At 41.7% G+C, this 24,220-nt stretch overlaps 1 protein-coding gene across 1 annotated transcript in view; it reads left to right on the top strand.

The window, feature by feature from the left end:
• The window catches only part of UNC80 (unc-80 homolog, NALCN activator), a 230,274-nt gene that overhangs the window by 102,645 nt on the left and 103,409 nt on the right, over positions 1 to 24,220 (top strand). Inside the window, exons 23-27 of the mRNA XM_019523430.1 lie at positions 2,077 to 2,289; positions 9,521 to 9,656; positions 12,338 to 12,471; positions 15,741 to 15,906; positions 22,083 to 22,183. Of these exons, the coding sequence (XP_019378975.1) occupies positions 2,077 to 2,289; positions 9,521 to 9,656; positions 12,338 to 12,471; positions 15,741 to 15,906; positions 22,083 to 22,183 (750 nt within the window). The remainder of the gene's footprint in view (positions 1 to 2,076; positions 2,290 to 9,520; positions 9,657 to 12,337; positions 12,472 to 15,740; positions 15,907 to 22,082; positions 22,184 to 24,220) is intronic.

Below are 24,220 nucleotides of genomic sequence, written 5' to 3'. Positions count from 1 at the left end.
CCAGCGTATTTTGCAGGGGCCCCACATTACCTGGTGCCTTCTTCATCCTCCCTATATATTTGAAAAAGGACTTTTTATTATCCGTGATCTTGGACGCTAGTCCTAGCTTTATGTCTGCCTTAGAAGTCACTCTGAAGTCGCTCTGCTTAGGAGCAATTTCATTTGAACTATTGTACAATGAGGGTCAATTTGTTGTGTGATCAGAGAGTTTGTATACGTTGTTTCTGTCTGCGCCCTTAAATCAATTCTGCCTTAGGCTTTTTCAATGTCTGTACCTACCCTTTGAGACAAATAATGATTTCCATTTTCAAACATGTTAGGTGGGAATTTCAAAAATTTTCTTTATTCTGTGAACCCAGTGGCAAAATGTGCAGAACTCACTGGTACAATTTGCATTGAATTTGATGGAAACAGTGTTACATCAATTCTCAGTGCTTTCAAATTCATACTTACTAAAAGTACTTGCAGAAAAAAGGAAGATACTGATAAACACAAAAGGGAACAATTGTCAAAAAAAATCCTGCTATGTATTTTGGAGCCATTTTGTGTATCTTACTTGTAGTTTATTGTAAGGCATATTTTGTTTGTTTACCAAAATTGTGCTATTTGCAACTTTAAATGTTGCTAGTTTTCTGGTAAATATTCAGAACTAGTTTTAAAATAAAGCTTAAAAAGCAAAATAGGAAAAATACATAAATCAACACTGAAAAATTATGTTGTTGCTATTGCTAAATTAAACTCTTGTTATATTTATGAGGCTATGTGGTGGTTGACTTAAAACAAAAAATGAAGTGAAGGCAGAGCAGAGTATTTTATAACAAATTCAGGAAGATTTGATAGCATTTCTCCCTGTTAGAAAAAATGGATCTTCAATATGCAAAACTATGTATGACAATTTTTGCTTGGAAAATGAAGGCCAATATTTTCACAATTGGCTTCCTAATCTTAAACAGATGTAAATTAGCAGGGAGATTAGTGGAGTTACGCTAATTTACTCCATCAGGGAATGTGGCCATCAGCATCTAATTACAATCAGCACAGACTGTATAGGTCATAGTTTCAGTAAGGCTTCATTAATGCTTCCATACAGTCACAGAGGCAGAAAAAAAAACAACATGCGTGAAAAGGCTGGTATTTTCCTGCCTAAGATGGCATTTGTGCCTACAATATTTACAGGCTCACTAATGAAGGCAGCCTGAAAATTTGGCTCATTTTCTTATGAAAAGTTTTAGCCTGAATCAGATTTATTTTTGGCTGTTATACAGATCTCCGAATAAGTGGGTTTATAGTGAGCAAGGAATCAGGCAGTTGTAGCATAGAGCAGTGTGCTATCAGACACCATTATAGTAGATAAAGAAAAAAAACAGTGGCTGTGTGTGGTTGATTTTCATATGTGGGGGAATATTTTCACAATGTTTGCAAAAAACAATAAAAAAGAAGCAATCATCAGTGAAAGGGATGAACTAGGTCGAAAACGGAAATAGGTTATATTACAGTCCATACTCCCATATGTGAATTTATTTATTTAGATTACTATTATGATCTCCATTTTAGCCAGTCTAATCAATCCACTCCAAAACCTCTTAGGCACCTTTGTCAACACCAATTATTGGCCAGATAAATAATTCACACATAAGTTTGAAATGTCCCAAGTTTGGAGGGGGTCAACTGGGGTTTTGGCTCAGGTACATCTCTATCACACACTAAGTCAGCTGACATTGTCTGACTTAACTATGAGTGAGGAATACTAGCAGTGAAAGAAAATGTGTTTCCATTAAAAACTAGAAAATAGCTTATGAGCTCCTGCTGTTGTGACCCATATTGATGCATACATGGATCTTTTTCTCCCTCTTGTGATGGAGAAGGCATAGAAGTTTATATCTAATGGGCCTACTCTTCCAATTCAGGTAAGAGACTCACGCTTCAAGACGCAGACCATAGCTGCACTACTTGCCCTAGGGGTTCTCGCATTCTCCACGTGTTTCCACACATAGTGCTCAGCAGTTCAGAAGATGACAACAATAAAGTAGATGTGGTTGTTTAACTTGTTTTAATGCCATTTTACAAACCTTTCAGGAAGCTCCTGTGGTGGCAAGAGCAGCCCTCTTCCTAGAATGTGCTCGCTTTGTTCACCGCTGCAACCGTGGCAATTGGCCAGAGTGGATGAAAGGGCATCATGTGAACATCACAAAGAAAGGGCTGTCCCGTGGACGTTCCCCTATAGTGGGAAATAAACGGAACCAGAAGCTGCAATGGAATGCAGCCAAACTGTTCTACCAGTGGGGAGATGTAAGTTTTCACCTTTCTTCTTTAAGTAAAAATAGTTTTAAATGTATACCAAAATACTGTATTAAAATCCACTTTAAAAGCACTTAGACCCAGACTCAAAGCAGGTAAAACTCATTCTAAGTCCACTAGAGCAGTGATTCTCAGATAGGGTGCTGCAATCTCAACCACAACAATAGCACTGTTAGGTGTGCAGACATTATTCATGACTCATGAGATAAGCATCCATACTGTTAAAAATATCCTGATCTGTTGTGGGCTTTCTGAGTTCTTTGCAACAAAAATGTCTCTGTTATTTTCCACAGTCAAAAAACTAAGTGAAAACTAAGAGCTAGCATATTTCAAGGGGTACTTTGAGTCTAATGAGGGATGTCTTGAGTGTATAGTACTAGAGCAGTAATTCTCAACCTTCTTGGACTGAAGGCACCAAAACGTTTTTGAATTGAGTGATACTCCATTTCAAAAGCTAATTTATATATTATATATTTACCTCTACACAGGGGCTGGGTAGTAGAGGTGGGGGATTGTTCAGGCAGGGACAAGCCTGATCCTGGCTTGTCTCCAGGGTTGACCAAAAGCATTGGTCTTAAAAGGTATTATGACAGAATTTAAAGTTTAAAAAAAATGAAGCAAATAGCTTTATTTGCCCTTCCTCTTCCAGAAGAGACTGTCGGTACAGCTGGGGACTGAAGTTACACATAAACTGATATAAATGATGAGAAACTAGTTTAAACCTGTAGCAGGACAGAAGTTCACCAGACACAAACCAGTTTCAAAATTGCCAAACCCAGTTTAAGATAAACCTGGATGTATGGAGTATATGAGACTTAACTGATTTAGGTTAAGCCAGCCTGTGGAACTTCTCTCCCAAGTCCCCTCTTCTCTCAAGTTATGTCCAGTTTCCCAGTATCCTAGGATGCACTGGGCTCCCCACTAACCCCCTCACAGGCCAGGCAGGCCAGCTTCGGCTGTACTGCCTGCTCTGGCTGAGCCAGGGCCAGGCCCATCCCATGGCAGTCACAGGGCTGAGGCAGCAATGACTCTGCTCCCCAGCCTGGTCCTGCCTGTACCTGTCAGCCCTGCAGGGGTGGATGGGGGGGGTACACTGTCCCCCAGCCCCGAGCACACCCTGGTCTGCAAGGGTTGCCCCCCACCCAAGACGGGACAGTATGAGTCACTGACCCACTGGCAGGAGAGGGAAAGGAATTCCCCACTTCTGGGCGCAGCCCCAAACCTGGCATCTGACCACATGAGGGAATCCCCAGCCTCTGGGGGTTTTACCCTGGCTGGCTTAGGATTCCTCTCCAGCCCTGGTCTGCCCAACTGTGGGGAGTGATTACCCCCTCCTCTCCTTGCAAGGCCAACCAATGTGAGTCACTGACATGCAGGGGGAGGAGTAAATAACCCCCCTCACCCTCCCTATTTCAGCCCCCCCGAGATGGGGTCTTCCCAGTTGGGGAGGGCCAGACCTTGGAGGGGTTTTCCCGGTCCTTGCCCAGCCAGACTGGCTCCATAGAAAGAAGGATTGGGCCCCACTGCCCAGCACAAGAACCCATCCGGTGGATCTGTCCAGCTTGGCAGCTGAACTACCAGTTATTGTGTTCCTTCTGCCAAAGAGCAGACCCTAAAAGCTGACGACTGCTGACAGATTCTTCCAAGGTCTAGCACGTGAGGTTTTCTCCTGTCCATGGGCAAGGTTGGAAGGAGGGGGCCAGGGAATTTCATGGCTCTAGTTGCTGTGTGTTTTTCCTGCACCTGTGCCGATTTAGTAATGTTCCAACAAAAATGGCCATATCTCTGTAACCGAATATCCACTTTGTGTGACTGCTCTTCGCTGAGGCTAGAGGTTTTGTGCATCAAGATTTTGATGCCGGTCTAGGCAAAGCTCTAGAAAAATCTGAAAATCAGGAAGAACAGCTCCCATCCCAAACTTTGGACACTAGACAAGTACCTCTGTATTCTCCTTCTTTCAACTGTGGCAAGTACACCAACAGAACAAAGCTTGTAAATATTACTTTGACCTACTCCCTTTCTTGAAAGCCAGGAAATTTCTTTAGTCCCTTCTTTTTCCTCAGACCATGTTATTAATGTCAGGTATACATTGCAGTCTGAAAATGAAACCTTCCCTTGCCCCTCAGTGGTGTTGATGATGGTTCCTGAGTGACACAGTATTTAAAGATACTACAGTGCTTTTTCTAAACAACTCTACTGTAAGGCAAAAGCCTGTGCTTCTCCCTAGCCTTCAGATACCTTCACCCATTACACAGGTTATAAAATGACCTTCAATGTTCTATTTATAGCTTTTCCTTTTTTTTTTTTACTTCTTCCTTTATTTCTAACTCCCTTGTGGTGGCTTTGAAATAAAGTATCTTTCCCTGCAGCAAATATTGATTTTTATTTGATGGGTTTAAAATAAAGCGGATTGCAACACAGCTGTCTTATACTTACTGGTATCAGAAGCCCTATCCCTGAGAAGACACTCAGTTCCCAGAATAGGGTTTGTTTGCTAGCTGCTTAACTGCAACTTCACAGGGGAATGCTTTTTAAAATGTGTACCTCTATTTTTTGTGCGTTTTGCATTTTCTACACCTCTATTTATTTATTTTTAGAAGTAGATTTGGAATCTAATCTTGATAGTGCAACTTTCTTTCCATGTTTACTGTGTCAATGCTCTTGTAAGGAAGGCATTGTATCCCTGGAGTAAACCTTGTCCTTCTTCATGGAGCTGACAGAAACAGCTTGGCCAGAAGCAGTGCCTCATACCCTACTGCAGTACTGGAGCTTCCCTGGACTCTAGATATGGACTACACAGCAGCCCTGCTGAGGGATTTTTCTTCCTTAGTCCTGGGCCAACTGCATGCAAGACTAACCTATTAACATAACACATTAAATAACGCTGGTTTATCAGCAACAGTTGAGGATTGCCTATACATAAGGAAGTTCAGGCCAGATCTCTCCCCACTTTTCATAACTCCTATGGCAGCAAAAGGGAACAGAATGACCACTATTTTTGCTCTCTGCTACCAGAGGGTTCCTGTCCACTGTACAGCCCAAGATCTGCTATCCTGGCTCTGGGGCCATTTTTCATTGGCAGAAGACACAAAGCCACTGCACTATGGTGTGGGACTCTAGACTGAAGGCATAGAACTGGGAAGGCAGTTCAGTCTTCAGTCTATTTCAGTGCTTTGCTTCTTCATTCAGATTACCAGGAAGGTGCCTATTTGCTAATTACAGTGATGATTTTTCTGATAGGAAAGGGATCTAGGGCTCTGGGTCATCACTCAATGAGGGTGCCATTATAAAACTTGAGGATAGACAAAGACCTCATCAGAGACCAGCAAACTTATTTAATATTAGCTACTAATAGCCCTCAGATGATAAAAAAACTCTAAGTCACTACCTCCCTGGCCTGGATTTGATCTGCCACTAGAAGTAATGGGCCCATTACTAATCCTTTTCAGCATGCAATCCCAACAGTGACATTGTCTGTAAATGATAGACTAAACTGACCAAAATAGACTGAAAATTTCCTGTGGCTTCGTCTGAAAAGCTGCATTCTTCTATTTTGAAGTGTTGTGTTCCATCCATTAACTAAGAAATACATGAGTATTTTTTGCAGTCAGTAACTGCTAGGAAATTCTCTGTTCATTAGTTAGGAAGCTGCAAAATTATACATTATTGTTCAGACGTTTATCATAGACAACAGAGCAAAAAGCAATGATTTTCCACATATTGCTGCAAGAAAGCAAAGGAGATATTTCTTCCTTAAATAACTGAAGTACAGAGGAAGGGAGAAGGCATGAGGGATTTGGATTTTATTTAGCAATGTGCATCCTCACAGATAACTGAGACTGGCAACCATTTAGATAAGCTTGCAAATTACTGTAGTAGCACTTTCTTTTATTCCATAACAGTCTTTCCTGTCCATTATTGCAATATTTTTCAGTAGCTGCTTAGTACCAATGGAGATGAGCTTAATAATACTTATTTGTGACTGCTTTTCTTTCTCTGCCTCACTTCAGTCTAGGAAGATAGATGATATGGTATAGAGGGTCTGAAAATCAGCTTTAGTCTCCTTTCAGGGCATCCCCTCTAAAAGCAAAATAACCTCAGTGGTAAATGGTTATTAAAATAAATGAATAGCTTCCATTTCTGTCTCTCTCTCTTTCTCATGGTGTCAGATATCAACTTCCAAATCTATGAGCCACTGTCTGATATATCACTTGTCTGGGCATTTGTAAAGATTGCAGCTTTTGATTCAGTGCTGTGCTGTTTGTTAGACACCACATTCACACAGGGGACTGTTCAAGTTATTCATCTTATACTGTATTGTTTTGAAGGGTCCATACCCAGTTCTGTCTGTTCAGCTTGACCCCTGCTTCTCTGTCAAGGCCATACCTGGTTGGGGAGCTATTTAGTGTCATTATAAAATGTTGTAGGAATAGATCTGAACTTTCCCAGCAGTCAGCCCACTCTGTTGCTGCCCGTAGGTTTGAGTCAACACCCACAGTCTCTTCCAGGAACTTGGCTTACGACTTTTGAGCCCTTAAGCCTCCATCTGTTTGTGTCTTCAGTTAACAGTTAATGGAGCAAGTGATTTTCATAATCTCTTGCCTCTATTGCCAGTAATGATGTTAGAATCTGTCTTCTTATATCGCTTGGTCAAATGCCCAAGAGTACAGGGAGTATATGTAGGTTGTGCAGCCTGTTTTGAGCCTCAGCTCACTAAGTAGTATTTAGCTTTTTAGTGTGACAACTTCTGAACCATACAGGAGCACAATATTCTTCTGGGGCATATATCATTGCAAGTGCAATGGTTCGGAGTACTTTGGAGTTGGCACCCCATGTCATGCTGATTAAAATATCTTAAAGCAGCTACCGATGCAGAGACTTTACTGCTGACCTTCTGAATGAGATGTTTATTAGGGCTATGTGAAGCTTTGGTCACTGATTTGATTCAGCCTAATTCGGTGGCCGAATCTCCAAATCCAATTCGAATCAGGAGGTCCTTTAATCTTCCAAATCGAATCAGAACCCTCGGAATTGGTTCAGAGAGATTCGGAAAGATGCAATGATTCAGACATAGACATAGCTTTAAATGTTTTTTCTACATACCTCAAGGTACCAGGCAGCTCATGAATGCTGCAATAGTGTGGTGGATGGAACACCCCACAAGATCATGGGGGTCCCCAGTGTGCTGAGCAGCAGACCCAGAAGTGGACCAGAAGCACTTCTGGTCCACCAGGGAGCATGCTGCCCCCCACTCCCCGTGCCCTCCTGGCTTGACAACTGGTGCCTCCAGGGTCTGGGGGCACACCCGGGGTACCCCCATGGCCAATCGCCGAGCCAGAGGGTGTGGGAGGTCCACTGCCAAGCACACAAAGGGTCCCCCGGAACTCCTATGGGACTCTCCATCTGCCCCACCATCACAGCATTCATGAGCCACGCCTGGCACCTTGAGGTATGTAGAAAAAACATTTAAAGCTATGTCTATGGCTGAATCGCTGATTCTTTGAATCAGCATTGAATCTTCAGATTCAGATTTGGCCATATTGAATCGGGGACAGTGATCCAAATCTACTAATCGAATCACTTTCCCTGATTCAGGCCAAATCCAAATCGAATACAGCCCGTTTTGCACACCCATAATGTTTATAGGGGAGGGAATGGTCTAATGCGTCTCTTAGGTAGGTTGGGGTATGCTCATGGGGAACCATGTGGTTGCCTACTCTGATATTCAGTGTGCTCTTGGCTCAACGATTGTCCAGGTAGATGTGATGATACTGATTTACTGATGCTCAATTTTAAACTCCACTTGTGGAGATAGTCCATGATGAATTCTATGTCATATGCAGTATCTTTCCCAGTTCCGTCATGCCTATTCCTTGGGCTACTATGGCAACATTGTTAATGTACATGTATCACTTAGATGCTGTATATGGTAAGTCTGAGGTATATACATTGAAAAGTATTGGTGCAAACAGTGACACTCAGGGAACTCCATTCTTCAGTTTGTACTCCTTTTTTTTTTCTCCTTGGCTAGTAGTGAGTTTGAATGGTCTGCTGGAGATCATGTTCATGGTGAAAGTGCATAGCTTGCAGTCGGGTATCATAGAGTGGAGTCTATTTTTGAGACCTTGAACCATATAGTGTCATGTAAGGCTGTAAGGTCAATAAAGATCATGCCTGTTTTCTGCCTCATTTCAAATCCGTTCTCTATGTCAAATGTAAGTAATGACCCCACAGGTCCCAAAAGAACAGGCTGGCTTTTGGAAGAAGTGGTGTACCACTGACCAAGAAACATTTCCCAGCTTATCAAATGGTGTACTTGTCAACATTTGTGGACCCTTGCATGTTCTCTTATATACACATATTATAGGCAGCACTACTTGGGAAAATCCCTTTAGTTCTGAAATAGGGGCACTATGAAGCATTCTGCCTACTAATACACCCTATTACAGCATAAGCAACTGCTCTCCTGACTTTGGTTTGCGTGTGGTAATGGTGGACTCAAACAGCCACAAGCAAACAAAAATCATTTGGAGATCTGAAGCTTTTATTTTTCTTCATTGGGAATCTATCCATTTAAGTTGAGATGGCCCACATTACCATAGTATCTGAGCAACTTCCAATCTTTAATGCATTTATTCTCACCATACTCCTGTGAGTAGGAAAATGCTGTTATTTCTCATTTTACAGATGAAAAACTGATGTGGAGAGGCCGAGTGACTTACCCAGTGTCACAGATCAAGCGTGTAATAGATCATTGGCTTAAACCCTGGTTTCCAAGTCTGAAACTGCCCTAATCATTAGGTTGCACTTTCTCAGCAGAAGTTCTTGGTGTATTTCATTCCTTGATTTTAATAAAAAAAGACAGCTGAGTTGAGGGAAAATTCAGACATTTTTTTGCCCAGTGTCTTCCTGCTTCTGTAGTTTTTATTAGATACATATTTTTCCCCAAGTTTTGAACGTTTCAGATTTTAACCAAAAAATGGAAGACAATATTTCATATGTATTAAGTCGCAATTGTTCACCCCAACCTCTCAAGCACTTATCCATTATTTTATCCTGAACCAGTGATAAAAATAGTGCTAGTTAATAACCTCTACTGATAAAAATGATGCCCAATATGTTGTTCTTAACCTAAAGTCTCCAGCTATCTTTAGAATGGATGTGGGTTGTTAACCCCAAGTGAACCTCAAGGAGTTCTCACTTTCTTCTTTTCTCTTGGCAGGCAATTGGCGTCCGACTCAATGAGCTGTGCCATGGGGAGAGTGAAAGCCCCGCCAATCTGCTGGGCCTCATTTATGATGAGGAGACCAAGCGAAGACTGAGAAAGGAGGATGAGGAGGAAGACTTTTTAGATGACAGTAAGGAGACTCCCTTTACTACAAGAACCCCCGCTTGTAAGAACCTCTGCTTTAGGAGCACTTAATTTTTCTTTTTCTCTTTCATACTCTCGCCACCCAGCTGTATTTCCTCCCCACCAAGTTCCCTTCCCTTTCTTTCTGTGCCTAGATGTACAACATATCATATGGGTAGGAGCAATGAGAGACCTTGAAAGAAATGGGGTCTAAAAAGCAGGCAATATGTTGCAATTACTGTGTATTGCAACTATAAATAAAATGAATCAATTGTACGTCTCTAGACTCTTGCCTTTGTGTAAGTGCCTGGAGGCCATTCTGACTCCTCTTTTTTTTCAAAGACATCCCTGCCAAAAATATTTTTGTATGATCAGCTATTTTAGATGTAGTTTGACATAGCTGTGCTAGACACCTTTAAATGTTTTAATTTCCATATGTTAAGTTTAACACAGAAATATAGTGAAGTGATATGGAAAATGTTGCTAAAAACACACTATATGCCAAATCACTGAAAAAAACAGATTTTTAAAAGAAGTTTGCAGATTCTGAAAGTGTAAGTAGATGCACAAATTATGACATGACCTGTAAAATCAGAATAAATATATAGCTACTGGCAAAGATGATAACAAGCATTGTATCCTCTCCAATACCATTTGTATATACATGTGTGTTGTAGTGTACTGGCTTGTGTCTGTATGTATTACTGTTGTCCATTGGATGTAATGTGTAAGAGCAGTTTCTGTATCTGTTGGCTTCTACTCACTGCATAAAGGACATCAAGGGGGTGGGAATGGTGGGGACTGAATGGCATTAAACTAGTGTAAGAGAGGAGAGTCAGGCCCTGTGGTTATGGATTTCGTGATACTGCACGTATACCATTGGATTGAGGCTGTGGTACCTGTATGCGTGTGGCTTTTTATAGCTGTATGTCTGTGTGGCCCTTATGCCAGTACATGCAAAGGAGTGAAATGCACAAGAGCCTTCCTGACCCTACACTCATTGAATAGCTCATGTAAAGGTCAGGCAGAATGGTGACGAAGAGGGAACACAGACTGTTCCGTTGTACTCAACTGTGGATGCCAGGTACTCCAGAGGGAAAGGGGATAGGTGTTTACAACATGTGGCCATAGGGACAGAGGCAAGGTAGGCTGTCCCCATACATGGGTATAGAAACAGAACAGAACCCTTTCCAGCTCAGGGCATTCAGAGGAATATTCTTCCTTTTTGCTAAAGCAGAGCACTTCTCTGATTTCTTCCTGAGCACTTTTGCCTGTTCCTGGTAGGTATGCCTGAGCCTCTTCTAATCACAGAATATGCTGTTGCTTATACTGTCACCCTATGGATTACCACTGTATCTGACTATTCAGATCATTTTGGTGCATCTAAATGTCATTCATTACAAGAAAACTGTATGGAAGAGCCAGTCAGCAAAGCAAACATAAGCAGTTTTGTCTGGTAATATGTATGTGTTCCTTTGTTCAGTTTCTTTGTGTGACATGACAGGATCAGATGTGCAAAATATGGTGAAAATAACATATTACCAAAAATGGGCATGTTCATCAGCTGTTTAGCCCAGTGGTGGTCAAACTTTTTGGACTTGCGGGGGCCAGATGAGTGGCATGGGGCTTGTCAATGGGTCAGATCAGATCTGCATCACATGCCTCCTGATCTAGCATGCAGGGCCATGCTAACCAGCCCTTGGGGCTCCATAAGCATCCTTGGTTTAACCCAAATAATCATCAGAAATGGGCATAGTTCATACAGTAGCTGTCAGGGTCCTTCACAAATTAATAGAGGCTGCAGGAGCTCATTATAATCTTCAAGGTTTGGATAGTATTGGACCATCATTAAAATATAATGAGTACTGATTTTGAAGCTTCACATTTGGATTCCATTTCAGCAAGGCCACTTGCACATATGCTCAACTTTAAGCATATGGGTAGACTCACTGGTGTGGAATAAAGCACTTGTGTAAGTACTTTGCTTTGCTGAATACCTCTTAATGAAGTTTTCTGTTTTATTCAGTTCCAGACCTTTGATGACTTGATAACTGTATGTAGTTGTTGCCCCATCTCTAAATGTGACATTTGTATTCTGTATGTGGAAAAAAGGAAGCAACCTTTGGAGGGCTACTGCTTTATTTGTTTTCCTGGATAGTTGTTAACAATAGGTCCAGTATATGTATGTTGACTATTTGTAAGTATGTGTTTGATCAAAGGGAGGGGAGGGAAGGGGGGACAATGACTTCTTAAGGTTACTGCCAAAATAACCTTATGTAAGATGGCTCTTAATTTCTAAATTGATTTGAATTCATCTCTACTGTGACCTGGAGCATTACTATAATTGCTGTACATTTGGCTGAATGGAAAACCATAAAGGGACAAGGGTATCTGTCAAGTAATTTTAATATAGCATTGTAGGCAGAGCTTACATATTTGCACCAGTTCAGTATAGCAGATACATCGGTAACCACACAGTACACTAAATGGAATAGGTGCTGATTGGTTTATGTATTAATCCGTACTTTTAATATTAGAAAAGTAGTGTAGGAATATGGAATTCATTATTAACCATAACATTTTTTCACATGCAGCTTGCATTATGTATCATGTGTAATAATGTTCATCAGTTATTGGTTTCAGATTTTGTGTCATGTGTTCTCTTACTAAGACTATTTTATTTCCCAGGCACTGTGAATCCCACCAAATGTTGTTGTCCTTTTGCCCTGAAGATGGCAGCATGCCAGCTTCTCCTGGAGATCACCACTTTTCTCCGAGAGACTTTTCCCTACATGCCTAGGCCACGTACTGAGCCTCTTGTGGTAAGTGAACTGTATAAATAAGGAGACAAATTCCCAGGAGGTTATCCCTAAGGAAACAAGGATAGATTGACAGCAGGAATTTAATTTGGAGTCTCACTGAGGGAAAAAAAGATCACTCGAACAAGGAACTGGGAAGGAGGGGAGGATCAGAGAACTGATTAGGAAGAGAGAATGAATTGATGGACTGGAGAAGCAGACTAGAAACCACAAGGTTTGGAAGTTGACTAGAAGGCAAACAGTAGATTGGAGAACTGAATATAGGGTTTGATGAGGCAGAGATTTAAATCTCTTGCAGGTAAATAATATGGATTGCAGCAGCTAATTGATTGGAGAGGCTGGTCATCAGTGAATTGATTGGAGCAATTGGATTTAGGGGGACAGAAGATGGATCAGTAGAGAAGATGGATGGATTGTGGGCTAAGTGGCTGCAGAAATTGAGTTGGAGCCAGAAAGGAACTGAAGGGGCTGGCAGGGAAAAGGAAAGAAAATGGAGAAAAAGAAGAGACACCGAGGAAAAAGTATTCAGAAAAGAGGGACTTAAAAAGGAGGAAATTAGTGTGAGTCTTTTTGCAATGTCTTTGTTGACATTTTCACCCTGTAATAAATTACTATTAGAGAAAGCAGGATAATGCCAGCTCTTATAAATCATCTCAGTAAAGTAGGTAGGTGTAAAATCAAGAACTTCCTGAGTAATTAGGGTCAATAGGAAACTATGCTTTTACACCAGGCAAAAACGCTGCTAATTACTAGCTTTTATAACTCTGTTGTGGGAGAGGAGGAATGATTCTGTAGCATGCAAGTGGAAGGAAACTTAAGGTAATACAACGTCAGAGTCCATCAGAAAAGAATGGCCACAGTGCAAATGTGGAACATGTACTGAACAGACATTAAACCAATAACATTTAAGAAGTAATGTGTAAGTCCTGTTATATTTGAACTGGAAGTGAGTAGGTGAAGTTTCTTTCTACAAGAAAAATGTTGTGACTTGCTTTCATTTTAAAGAAGAGATGCAGGTGCATGACGATGAAGTTAGTTTTTGTTCTGCTGATAAAAGACAAAATTCCAGTACAGCAGCTTTCATTTCCTTAGCTCCTTGCTGTTGTTTCTGGATGAAAGGTTGACCCTGCACTATTCTAAACATCTGCAGAGTCTATTGATGGCAGTATGGCCTTGTGAGCATTGAAGGACTGACTGATCTGTAACTGAACCAGTCAGCTGAAACAGTTTAAGCATAAACAATTCAGTGCATCTGAATTAGCCAGGCTGAGTTGCTTTAAACTTTTCTTTGTGTCCTTAGCCATTTAGGGCATCTATACATGTGCTTCTGGGTAGATGGGGGGTACTTTAATTGGAGCAGTTCTTGGAGCCACTCTAATTAAAGCGCCCGCGGTGTCACGTGGATTCAGTGTCCCACACTTCAAAATGGCAGTGGGGGCTTTTAAACTAAAGCTCATTTGACAAACTTTAGTTAAAGTGCCCCCATTACCATTTTGAAGCATGGGCATGCTGAATAGATATGACACAAAGAGCGTGGGAACCGGTGCCTCCTGATACTGGGGGGCACCAGCAGTCGATCGCTGACCAGGGGGTGGGGGCCCCCCAGCAGTCAATCGCTGCTGCCAGCAGAAGTGCCAGCAGCAAAACCAGAAGTGCTGGTGGCAAACCTGGAAGGAAGTGCCTCTGGTGCTTCTCTTGGCACCCCCACAATCTTGACGCGGGGCACCGGCTATTGCCTCCCACTCCCCGGCTGGCAAGGGTCAATCTCAGGGGGGCACGTGCCCACCCTACACATTGCCTATGACACAGAGGCTTCTGGAGCAAGTTAATTAACATGCTTCAGCAGACTCTGTTAATTGATTAATCGATTCTGCTTCAATGCATGCTCATTAGTGCATATTGGAGCAGATGTCCAGCACATGTACAGGTGCCATTAGGTTCCAATATGATCTTAATCCATGTGTGAGAAATCCTTGGTTGTGTCCCAAGAATAGTGCATTGTAGGGCATCCTCACAACACCAGAGGTGCACTTTGGGACAGTCAGATCTCTGCCATTTGACATTTCTAGACATTTCCCTTGCTGAGTATTCTCAAAGTTATCAGTGTCACTAAGCAGGAGTCACAAATACATTTTTAAATGAATGGGACTTACTTTGTGGGTTTGTCAGAAGGTCTTTTGGAAGTAGGCCCCCCTCTAGGGGTTTTCCCATACTCTACTTCCAATCTGTGTTTAGAGAAAATGAATGAGTATGTAATCGAATATTGGTATACTAACCTCCTTTGCCCAAGAAGTTAGCTAATATTCAAGGGCTTGCAGGGCTGTTTCTTTCAGGAGGTATTTCTTTTGTGCAATGCTGTTTATCCACAAAAGTCTTGTTTTCTGAGCACAGTAGAAACAAACAGCATCAAGAAGTTTCCTTGCTTGCTGTTTCCCAGTGTGTCTGTCCTGTCAGTTCTGTGCTCAAGACACTCTCCATTTCTGCTTTCTCTCACAACTGTTTCCCTCACATTTTTTTCTGCATCTTACATATCCACACTCAAACATAGTTGTGACTAATCCCCTAGGCCCTGTGTTTGGCATTAGTCCCAGGAGAACCCCTTAGGCCAAATTGTTTAGATCTGGTCTTAAACTACAATTTTTTTCTGGCACATACCTATGTCACATAGCGTTGTGAAAAGATCAAATATCCCTTTCCCCTGGGCAACACAGCTATACCACCAAAGTGCCTTCCTTCGTATTGTCATGCATGGCATCTCTGATAGGGGATTCAACCAACATAACATACCGGCAGCATCTATGGTAGGGGTAGCTTCCTAATGTAGATAAGCCAATAGTACTGATTAGGTTGTGCCGTATAATCTAGAGTCTTGGGTAGTAGCTTTCCATGATTTTCAGTTGTCATCACGTAAGGGGGGATTTAATTGTGATTCCTGTTTAATTGCTCTGAAAAGTGGGGCTTAGTGTGTATGTCAGCTTTAAGGTCTGTGACTATCTGTAGAGCAGACACCGCATTACAGTCATCAACTCCTTCCATCACAACAATACATTCAGTATTTTCATTATCCCATTCAGATACGTTAAACCAAACTAGAGCTGGATTTGAGAGTGTGTCAGTGTATGTTAGACAAGATGCAATTAGGGAATTTATTTGAGAGGAATATGATTGTTATTTAAGGGAAATTCTTGCTAAAATCATAGGCTTCTGTGGTTGGAGAGGGGTATGAGGGCTTACTCTATTTGTGCATTTCTGTGGTACACATGCTGCTGCAGGATCTTGAGAGCTGCAGGTTGCGTTTGGACCCTGAGATGGACCGGCACCGATATGAGAGGAAGATCAGCTTTGCTGGGGTTCTTGATGAAAATGAAGACTCAAAAGATTCTCTGCACAGCAGCAGCCACACCCTGAAATCTGACACTGGCTGTGAAGAGAAGAAAGGTTTGTCAGCACGAAAAAAAAGCTTCCATATTCTCAGGGCTTGTTATGTGGCGCTGGATTTTATGTCTCCATTTCCATAGACTGTGTTAAAAAGCAGGAAGCCATAGAGCCACATGCCTTGAATCATTTCTGAGCTGCCTCCAATGTCTGATGTGCTAAATGTGAAAAGCAAAGATTTCTAAGTTGACAGACTACTGGTGTTACCAGAACCAAATGGGGGGAATAACAAGATTTCTTGCAGTTTTCAGTTAGAAGTGTCAGTGTTTGCTTTTTTTTTTTTTTTGGTGCTGTGATATAATTCATCCATGTAGGAAAACTACACATGCTAAGATTGGGGCCTTTCTGTAAAAACCTCTTCAAGCTTGGAGTGCATGGCATGTAACTGAATCAGTAGTTTAACACCTGATCTTTTGAATTCTTTGCTACCACATGAAAAACGCATAACTATGTGGCTTTTGATGGCTAGTGGGTTAATGTTACCAACATAATGTATACTGTATAAGCAAACCTCAAGCGCACTGTGTTTGCTGACAGCAGCAGAATGTTTTCCATTTTAAAACCATCTCATGCAGAACTTCATACTATCTGATAGTACAAGTGTTGCAATACAATACGCAGTCAGAAGTTAATATGTGCAATTAGAGGCTAAATCTTCTAAACAGTTATCTGTGACTTTCCAGTTGACTCTCTAAGCTATGATTTATAGCTTAGAACATTTGCAAAATGAATTCTTTAAAAGTTGTATAACAGCTGCATAACAGCCATATAAAGATGCAGACTTTATAAGATGTAGATTTTAAAAAAACGTGTGTTACTGGGATGGAATCTATGGCATGATTCCATAAGGAATTATACTGTATGCTAAAGTAGGTAGTCCAGGGATATCTTCAACAAGGTCTTGTTTTTGCAGTCCACAGAAATTCCCAGTAACTGTAAAGAGCTTTGTAACAGATCCACATTAACTTTATATTGATGATTAAGCCATGATTCTACCTACAAGTAAATATATTCATATAGGAAGTGTTTCTAAGACTCAGGTTGTATATAACTGCTTCTAAAATTATCTGTGGAATGTGACAGTGACTGCTTTGATAGCAGTTTCCCATCAAGCTGCAAAGAGTCATCATAAAGATAGCATGCACAAACTAATTTTTATCTTGGTCCATATATCAGGCACTGGAAGTAATATGGTCAGAAACTGACATTCCCCAAAAAGTTGGCATAAGAAATCCCTAATATGGAGTTGGATAAAATGATTTTAAAAAAAGGTTTCCACAGTAACTGCTGTAACCAGGGGCAGAACCAAAGGCGGTGTGGTGGTATGGTTGCACCCCACTTTTGGACCATGCTGTGGGAGTAGCCAGGGAGCTTTTTTAAGTCCCTGAAGTAGGTAAGAACCCCTGCACCTTTCTCCTCTATGGCCATTGGCACATCCCCTCCCTTCCCATTTTCCCTGCTGATGGCAACAGTGATCAGCTTCCTTCTCTCTGCCCAACGCCCCAGGTGTTTCCCACCAGCTGGGCGTCAGGTGCAAGGAAGGGGAACCCGTCTGCTGCCACTGCTGCTGCCATTGTCCTCAGCTAACCTAGATCCCAGCATGGCCCAGCTGGAGTGAGACAGGAGTGACTCTGAAGCTCCCTTTGCCCTCAGGTCACCTGAGGGCAGCAGGGACAACAATAGCAACAAGTGAGCGTAGAACAGAGGAATGTGATGAAGGGGACATGCAGCTGAGCATGGAGCAGAAGAAAGGGTGGAGCTGAGAGCAGAGCAGGGAGGATTCTTACTTGCTTCAGTGACTTTAAAAAAGTTCCTAGATGCTGCCTCTGCAACATGGTTGTAAAGCAGGGTGCAGAAGTTTTCAGCACCAGTTGTGGCACCTGCAAACCTCTTTTCAAAATCCTGGATCTGCCCATGGCTGCAGATCTTCTAAAATTAGGAGATAACATTGGAATGGGAGACCTTCTAGAAACAGGAAATGGTGGTGCTAGGTCAGTACATGCACCATTTTCACTTAGTACTAAAGTAGATTTGCCCCAGCATGGGACTTTGGAGACTTTTTAGACAAAGTAAAATTCAGCATTTTTTCAAGAGTAGCAGTGTTAACTCCAGTACCTTTTCCACATTCCAGTTTGTTCTGCCTATCTAAATTCTGTCTCCTGTGTCAGTACACATACTCTTCTTCATTTCTTGTCCTAAGCTGTTGTGTGGTTTTGCTGTAATTTAGCAGTTATAAAACTGCACATTATTTAATGGTGGGAAAAGTAATTCCAACATAAAGACTGAGTTTTAGTTTACAAGTTAGCAAAGTACTTGGCCTTACTTTGGACTGAAATATGCTAAAGAAATGCAAGATGTTGTCATGTTTCTTTAAAAAAAATGGAAATAAAAAGGCGCTGCTGTTTTCTTTGGCCACAGCTTACTCCATTGGGAGTTTATCCGGGCCAGAATATAGCAGATGCAAAGCATCTTTTTTTTTCTTCAATCTGTAATTACCTACCTAAAATTTTTTATTGTGTGACTGTAACTCAATCTTTCTCACCTACAGTGACAAGGACAGGCCTCTTTACCCCAAACTCTTTGACCAATTACTAATCCATTCCTTTCCTTTCATCTCCTTTTGAATGGTAAATACTTTGCTTTCATTGGTCAACCCAAGTGTATCTTAACAACTATGCCAAAGCTACGATTTTACTATCCCTAACCTGCTACAGGTAGGTGCAACATATAGATATGCCAATGTAGATGAGAATTTAGTTCCTGGAGGCATTTATGTGCTAATTGTGTGCTGCAGGCTACATGGAAGTATGGCTAAGTGCAGCAAAGCATCTGTGTATTTCAGGAGATCTAACCAGCCCTGCTAAGGTTCATCTGAACAGAATCTAGCCAGCTCTTCTCATGGAGTTTTAGTCTTAGCTTGGTCACTGAAAGACAGATTCTTAAGTCACTCAGAAGTGAATTATCCAGCTGATTAATAAGCAGTGCTGAATACCTCCAAAAAGGAGACTTGTCCAGCTCTGCCCAACCAATAGGATTTTGCAACAAAAATGGACTTGTGGGTGGGGATAGGACAGTGTAAAACTGAAATAATGGAGGGATTCTTATGTATGACTCATAAATCCAAGCATACTTACATTTATATATTTTTCTTGCATATGGTATACAAAAAAGGCATACACTATTCTAGTCTCTACAGAGTGCCATATGTGATCACTTTTTGGTACTCTGTGAATAGATCTACAGTACGATGACTGAGTGTTGCAACATTTGAACTCATATATCTCCATGTATTGCCTTTGAAGCAAGAGAAGAATAAAGTACAAATGATCAGTGCTTTGAACATTGAACCATTTCATGTTTGTGCTCATCAAAAATGCAAAGTGTCAATGGATGTTTTGAATGCCTGAAAGCTGCTCACTTGTCTGAAGGAGAGGAACTACATGCTCTGTTTCCTTAAAAGCATTCTAATGATGAAGAGTAACAGGCAAAGACATGGATTTATGCAAATCTAACTTCAAAGAAACCATGTGTGCTGCTAACCTGGTGAAGCAGGCTACCTATCTGCAGTCACATATGCTTTGTGAATGAAATAAGATGATCCTACTGCAGGAGAAGAGCTGGGTTTGCAGACACTTGGCCAGCAGAAGCATAGGTTTTTCAGAGAAGCCTTGTCTATGCTTGGGATTCAACCACTGGTCACCAGCACATGGCATATCTGCTCCAATGTAAACCCCATCCATGGGCAAAAAAGACCATGATTTACACCAGCAGAGTTTATTCCAGCTTCAAGCAGGAGTTAAGCAGTGTGAACCACTGCTTTTCTTGCCTACAGCTGGGGTTTCCACCAGTGCAGCTAACTCCATTTTCTGGAAGTCAGGGGTTGATGCGGGGCTAATCTCAAGTATAGAAAAGGCTAGACCTGATGTGACATGTCTCCAGGAAAGAAGGTTCTGAGCACAATTTTGTAAAGCATCCCGTACTGGCTGACTGATAGAACTGCATTGGCGGTGGCTTTGGAGGGAGCCTCTTGCCCATCTTCCTTGACAGAAGTAAAGGTGCTGCAATCCAGTCTGGCAAGAAGGGGAAGGGAGGGAGGGCGGGTTAGGATTTCTTTTCATAAAATGGGGAAAAATTAAGGGGAAAAAAGTCCTCTTTTATTCTTTCAATACAGTTCCCAGCAGGAAGATCAGGATAGGAGGCTCCCGCTTGCTCCAGATTAAAGGAACCCGCAGTTTCCGGGTGAAGAAGGGGGGTTCCCTATCCAGCATTCGCCGGGCCGGCAGCCTAAAGAGCACCAAGTTATCACGGCAGGACTCAGAGTCTGAGAATGAGGAGCTGCAGCTGTCCCACAGCAGGGACACTGTCACTGACATAGGTAACTTAGATGAGTTGGGCTCAAAGGGAGCGGGGCGACTAGGCAGCATCCAAATTCTGAAATGATACAGCAGGGTTAGCAACAATAAATAAACACCAAAGGTGCAGTAGATTAAAAAAAGCCACCAATTCTTAGAGTGAAGCCAGGGGTCTTTTCCTCTTCACAGACTGTATGATTTAACCAGGAAGGACAGAGGATAGATCCTGCCATTGGTGCCCTGGAAAGTAAATGCTGTCCCACACAAAAGTTGTCAGTTCAAATCTCATTGTTAAGACCTGAACCCTTAAACTTCTGGTATTGACCAGAGTGTCAGCCAAATGTGTCTTGTACTTAGGAGGACATATATATAAACAAACCATATGATATTATATGTATATAGGATATTTTATATATCTTAGTTTATTATCCATAGTAATAATTGTTATATAAAATATTATATATATATGCTGACATGCACAATTTATGTATTATATATCATATGATATTGTAGACATATATGTCATATGAGTCTAGCATATTCTCTATAGGCGTATATGTAAAATTAAAAAAAATATTACATTTTATATATAATGTCCTCTGGCTTCAAAAATCCAGTTCCTTTTCTTGTAAGAGTCAAATGTTGTGCCATGTCATAAGAGATCTCCATCACAATGGGCACAAAACGGCATCCTTGGTAAGGATGTCAACAGACAAGGAAAAAGTGGATAGATGTCAAGAGTGAACTAATCTTCCAATTGTAGAGGTCCTTTTGATGTTTTCAGCATTGCCTCTGCTGTACCTCTCCTGTGGATAGCTATGGGAGCAAGAGCTCCCAATCTGGATGCCTTTTCAAGTAGTAAATTTACTTTAAAAGGAGAAAGAGCTAACCTCAGTTAAGCCACGGCTATTCCTTAATAGCATTAATAATAAAATGTCTTCAGAAGGCACAAATTATTCTTCAAAATATGAATGTTATAGATGTAAAACTATTACTTTAAATTTCAGCAAAATAGATCTCAGGAGAAACTATTAGAATACTGTTAGACTAGTAAGCCAGTGGAGTAGACAGCCCAGGGAAATTGTGGAATCTCCTTCACTGGAGATCTTCAAGAGGAGACTGGATAAGCATTGGTCAGGGATGATTTAGTAGAAACATTCCTAGACTCAAACAGGGGGTTGGACCAGATGATCCTTGAGGTCCCTTTAAGCCCTATGATTTTATGAAGGAAAAGCCTTAGGCAGTTAAATAGCAGCAAGATACACTAGGATGAGGCCAGTTACCAACCAGAGAGCTTTCTCCCCTTCCCCCCCGCACAATTCATTAGCATTAGTGTGCAAACTAGAGTTAGGATTTTTTTCCCCTTTCATCCCCATGTACATTAGTAACTTCTGTGGGCACTTAACAATGATATTGCCCATTGGTAGTAGCAGCAATAGGCTGTGATGCCATTTCAGGTTGGATCTTTGTTAATGTTTTTAATCACAGAGCCCAGTCAATGCAGATCATTGAATCAACAATTTGCAGCATCTTAATGATGCAAGGAATTTGTTTCCATTGTTTTTATTCCCTCCCATCTCCCAAAAAAGGGAACAGTATTTATCACTGGCTAGATGGTGAATTAACAGTGACTGTGAATGGTGCTTGTAATTGCCAGGCCAATTGCTGGCAGGGGGCAAAGAGGGATCTGAATGCAGTCTCACTAGCACAACTGTGTGCGCACTGATTGGTCTTGGCAAGTCTGGCCTGGCTTACAAGTGCTTTCCCTAAACTAAGCACATAGGTAGCTGTGAAAACAACCACCTCTTGGGTATTTTTCTTTTGAAGAAGGGAGCCCTTGGAGCGCAAGTGAGCCTAGCATTGAGCCCGAGGTGCTGAGCAGCACAGGCACAGAGGAGAATTACCATCGGAACATGTCCTGGCTGCATGTAAGTACAGGTCATTTGCAATCTTCCCAGATTTCACATTTTCAGTGGCAAAAAGGAATGATAATGATGATGCACTATGAGTAACCTGTTCCAAACCCCATGCTCACTTAATTGTGGAATTAGGCTTTTAACATTCTGTACCTGGAGCCATTAGAGAGACATTGTTCCTCATCTGTAAATGGGGAAAGTACTTCACTTTACTGTCCATCTGTCTTCTTTGTTTAGATTAGTCAGCCAGAGCACTGCAGCACTGTGGGTTCCCTTGAGATCTTTTCAAAGGTGCCACAAGATGCGGTGCACTCTCTTTTAGGCATGGAAACATGATTCACAAGATAAAAACAGAGATTTAAAATAGGAATCAACAGTATTAAATACATTCTGACCCGTTGTGGGTTTTCTGAGTTCTGGCAGAAGAAAAATGGCTCTATGTAATGGCTCTAGTAAAAAAAAAAGTGAAAACTAAGAGCTGGCGCTTTCTGAGAGGTGACTCAAGTCTAATAAGGTTGAGAACTGTTGTGTAGGTTCTAAGAACAGTGTTGTTATCCCCATTTTACAGATCAGAAGTCAAGGCACCAAGAGGCTAAGTGACTTGCCTACAGTCACACACTGAACCTGTGGCAGAACATGGACATGAAAACTGGTTGCCAAAATCCCAGAATGTACCCAGCCAGTGGACCATACTTCCTCAGCAAAAATATCAGCAAAAAGCTGACACTTTTAAGGGTGCAGACAGAAGTAACTTTTGAAAAAATTTCAGTGAAATGGGCTTGGAAACCTTTCACAAAAAGACATATGTACAGCCCCTGTGGGACCCCTGAGCTGGAATACTTGCTGCAGCTGCATAAAGCCATGACTCTCCATCCAGAGCATGCTACCAGAGGTAAAAGTTGGTTTTAGAGGAGTTGGAGGGGGAGAGGGACAGTGGAGGGGACTCCCCACTGTCCCCTCTTCCCCATTGCTGAGACTGCAACAGTCCAGCTCCAATCCCCTCTACCTCTCCACTCCCCCTGACACAGAAGCAGGGAGGTAGAATGGACTGGGACTGGGGAGCTTGGCATCAGCAGCAGCTCCCAACCTCTTAATGCAGGAGGTACTGGGACCAGGGAGTGGAATCCAGAAACTCACAATCTGGCATGCTGTCACTCAGCCTGCAGAGGCTCCACCCTACTCTTCTTCCCTCTCCCATGGAGTGAGAGAGAGCAGAACAGAGTTGTGTGGGATTTTGGAGTCCCTCCATAAGCAACAGGAAGTAAAATGCTTCAGAATGGTACCTAATTTCAAAGGGGCCTATTTTGAAGCACTTCAGCTTCTTTGAGAACATTTCAAAGGGCCTGTATGTTTGTGCAGCTGGCCCTTTGAAGCATTCCCAAGGCTTTTGAAATGTTTCAATTGTTACTTCTGTCCACAGCCTTGAACAAGTCTCTCAAGTCCCAGGCTCCCAACACCCTGAACACTGGGGCATCCTTTCTCTCTCTCTAGTCACTACTGTAATACTAACAGTAAATAACATTATAATAAATAATAATAAAGCTCATACTCACTTTGAAAATGTTTGCAGACTTCTCTGAGAACTAGTATTTAGGAAATAGAGAGTGCAGCTACAAAAAGAAGTCTGGATCACAAGTAGCTGAACAGTAATGCAGTCAAAGTTATGGTGCATTCACTTGTTTAGGAGGTTGCAAATTCACAAATGTAAAGCCTAAATTGGAGGGGAGGTTAAGGCTATTTTGATCATTCTGCCTGCCTGGTACTTAGCATGCATAAGAAAGCCTGGGGAGTTTGATGATCATCTGCTGCAACTGATGCCATTTAGAGGCCAACATCACTAATAATCAGGAGACATTTTTGCTCTGTTGAATAATAATAAGGTGACTAAAACCCCAGGCTATCTGAGCAAAGAAAAAACAGCTTTATATAATAAATGCCTCAGAAGGGATGGCAATTTCAGTCTCTCTTGTATACGTGTTAGTATTTATTTTTCCCACTGTCCAAGATTTTCATATATGATCAGCTTCTGACAAACTTGCTGTGTTGTAC

Source organism: Gavialis gangeticus, unplaced genomic scaffold (assembly GCF_001723915.1).
Source record: "Gavialis gangeticus isolate Ggan-Ray unplaced genomic scaffold, GavGan_comp1, whole genome shotgun sequence".
Lineage (NCBI taxonomy): Eukaryota > Metazoa > Chordata > Crocodylia > Gavialidae > Gavialis > Gavialis gangeticus.
The sequence above is the reverse complement of the archived record's forward strand: the minus strand, read 5'-3'. Positions and strand labels throughout refer to the sequence as shown.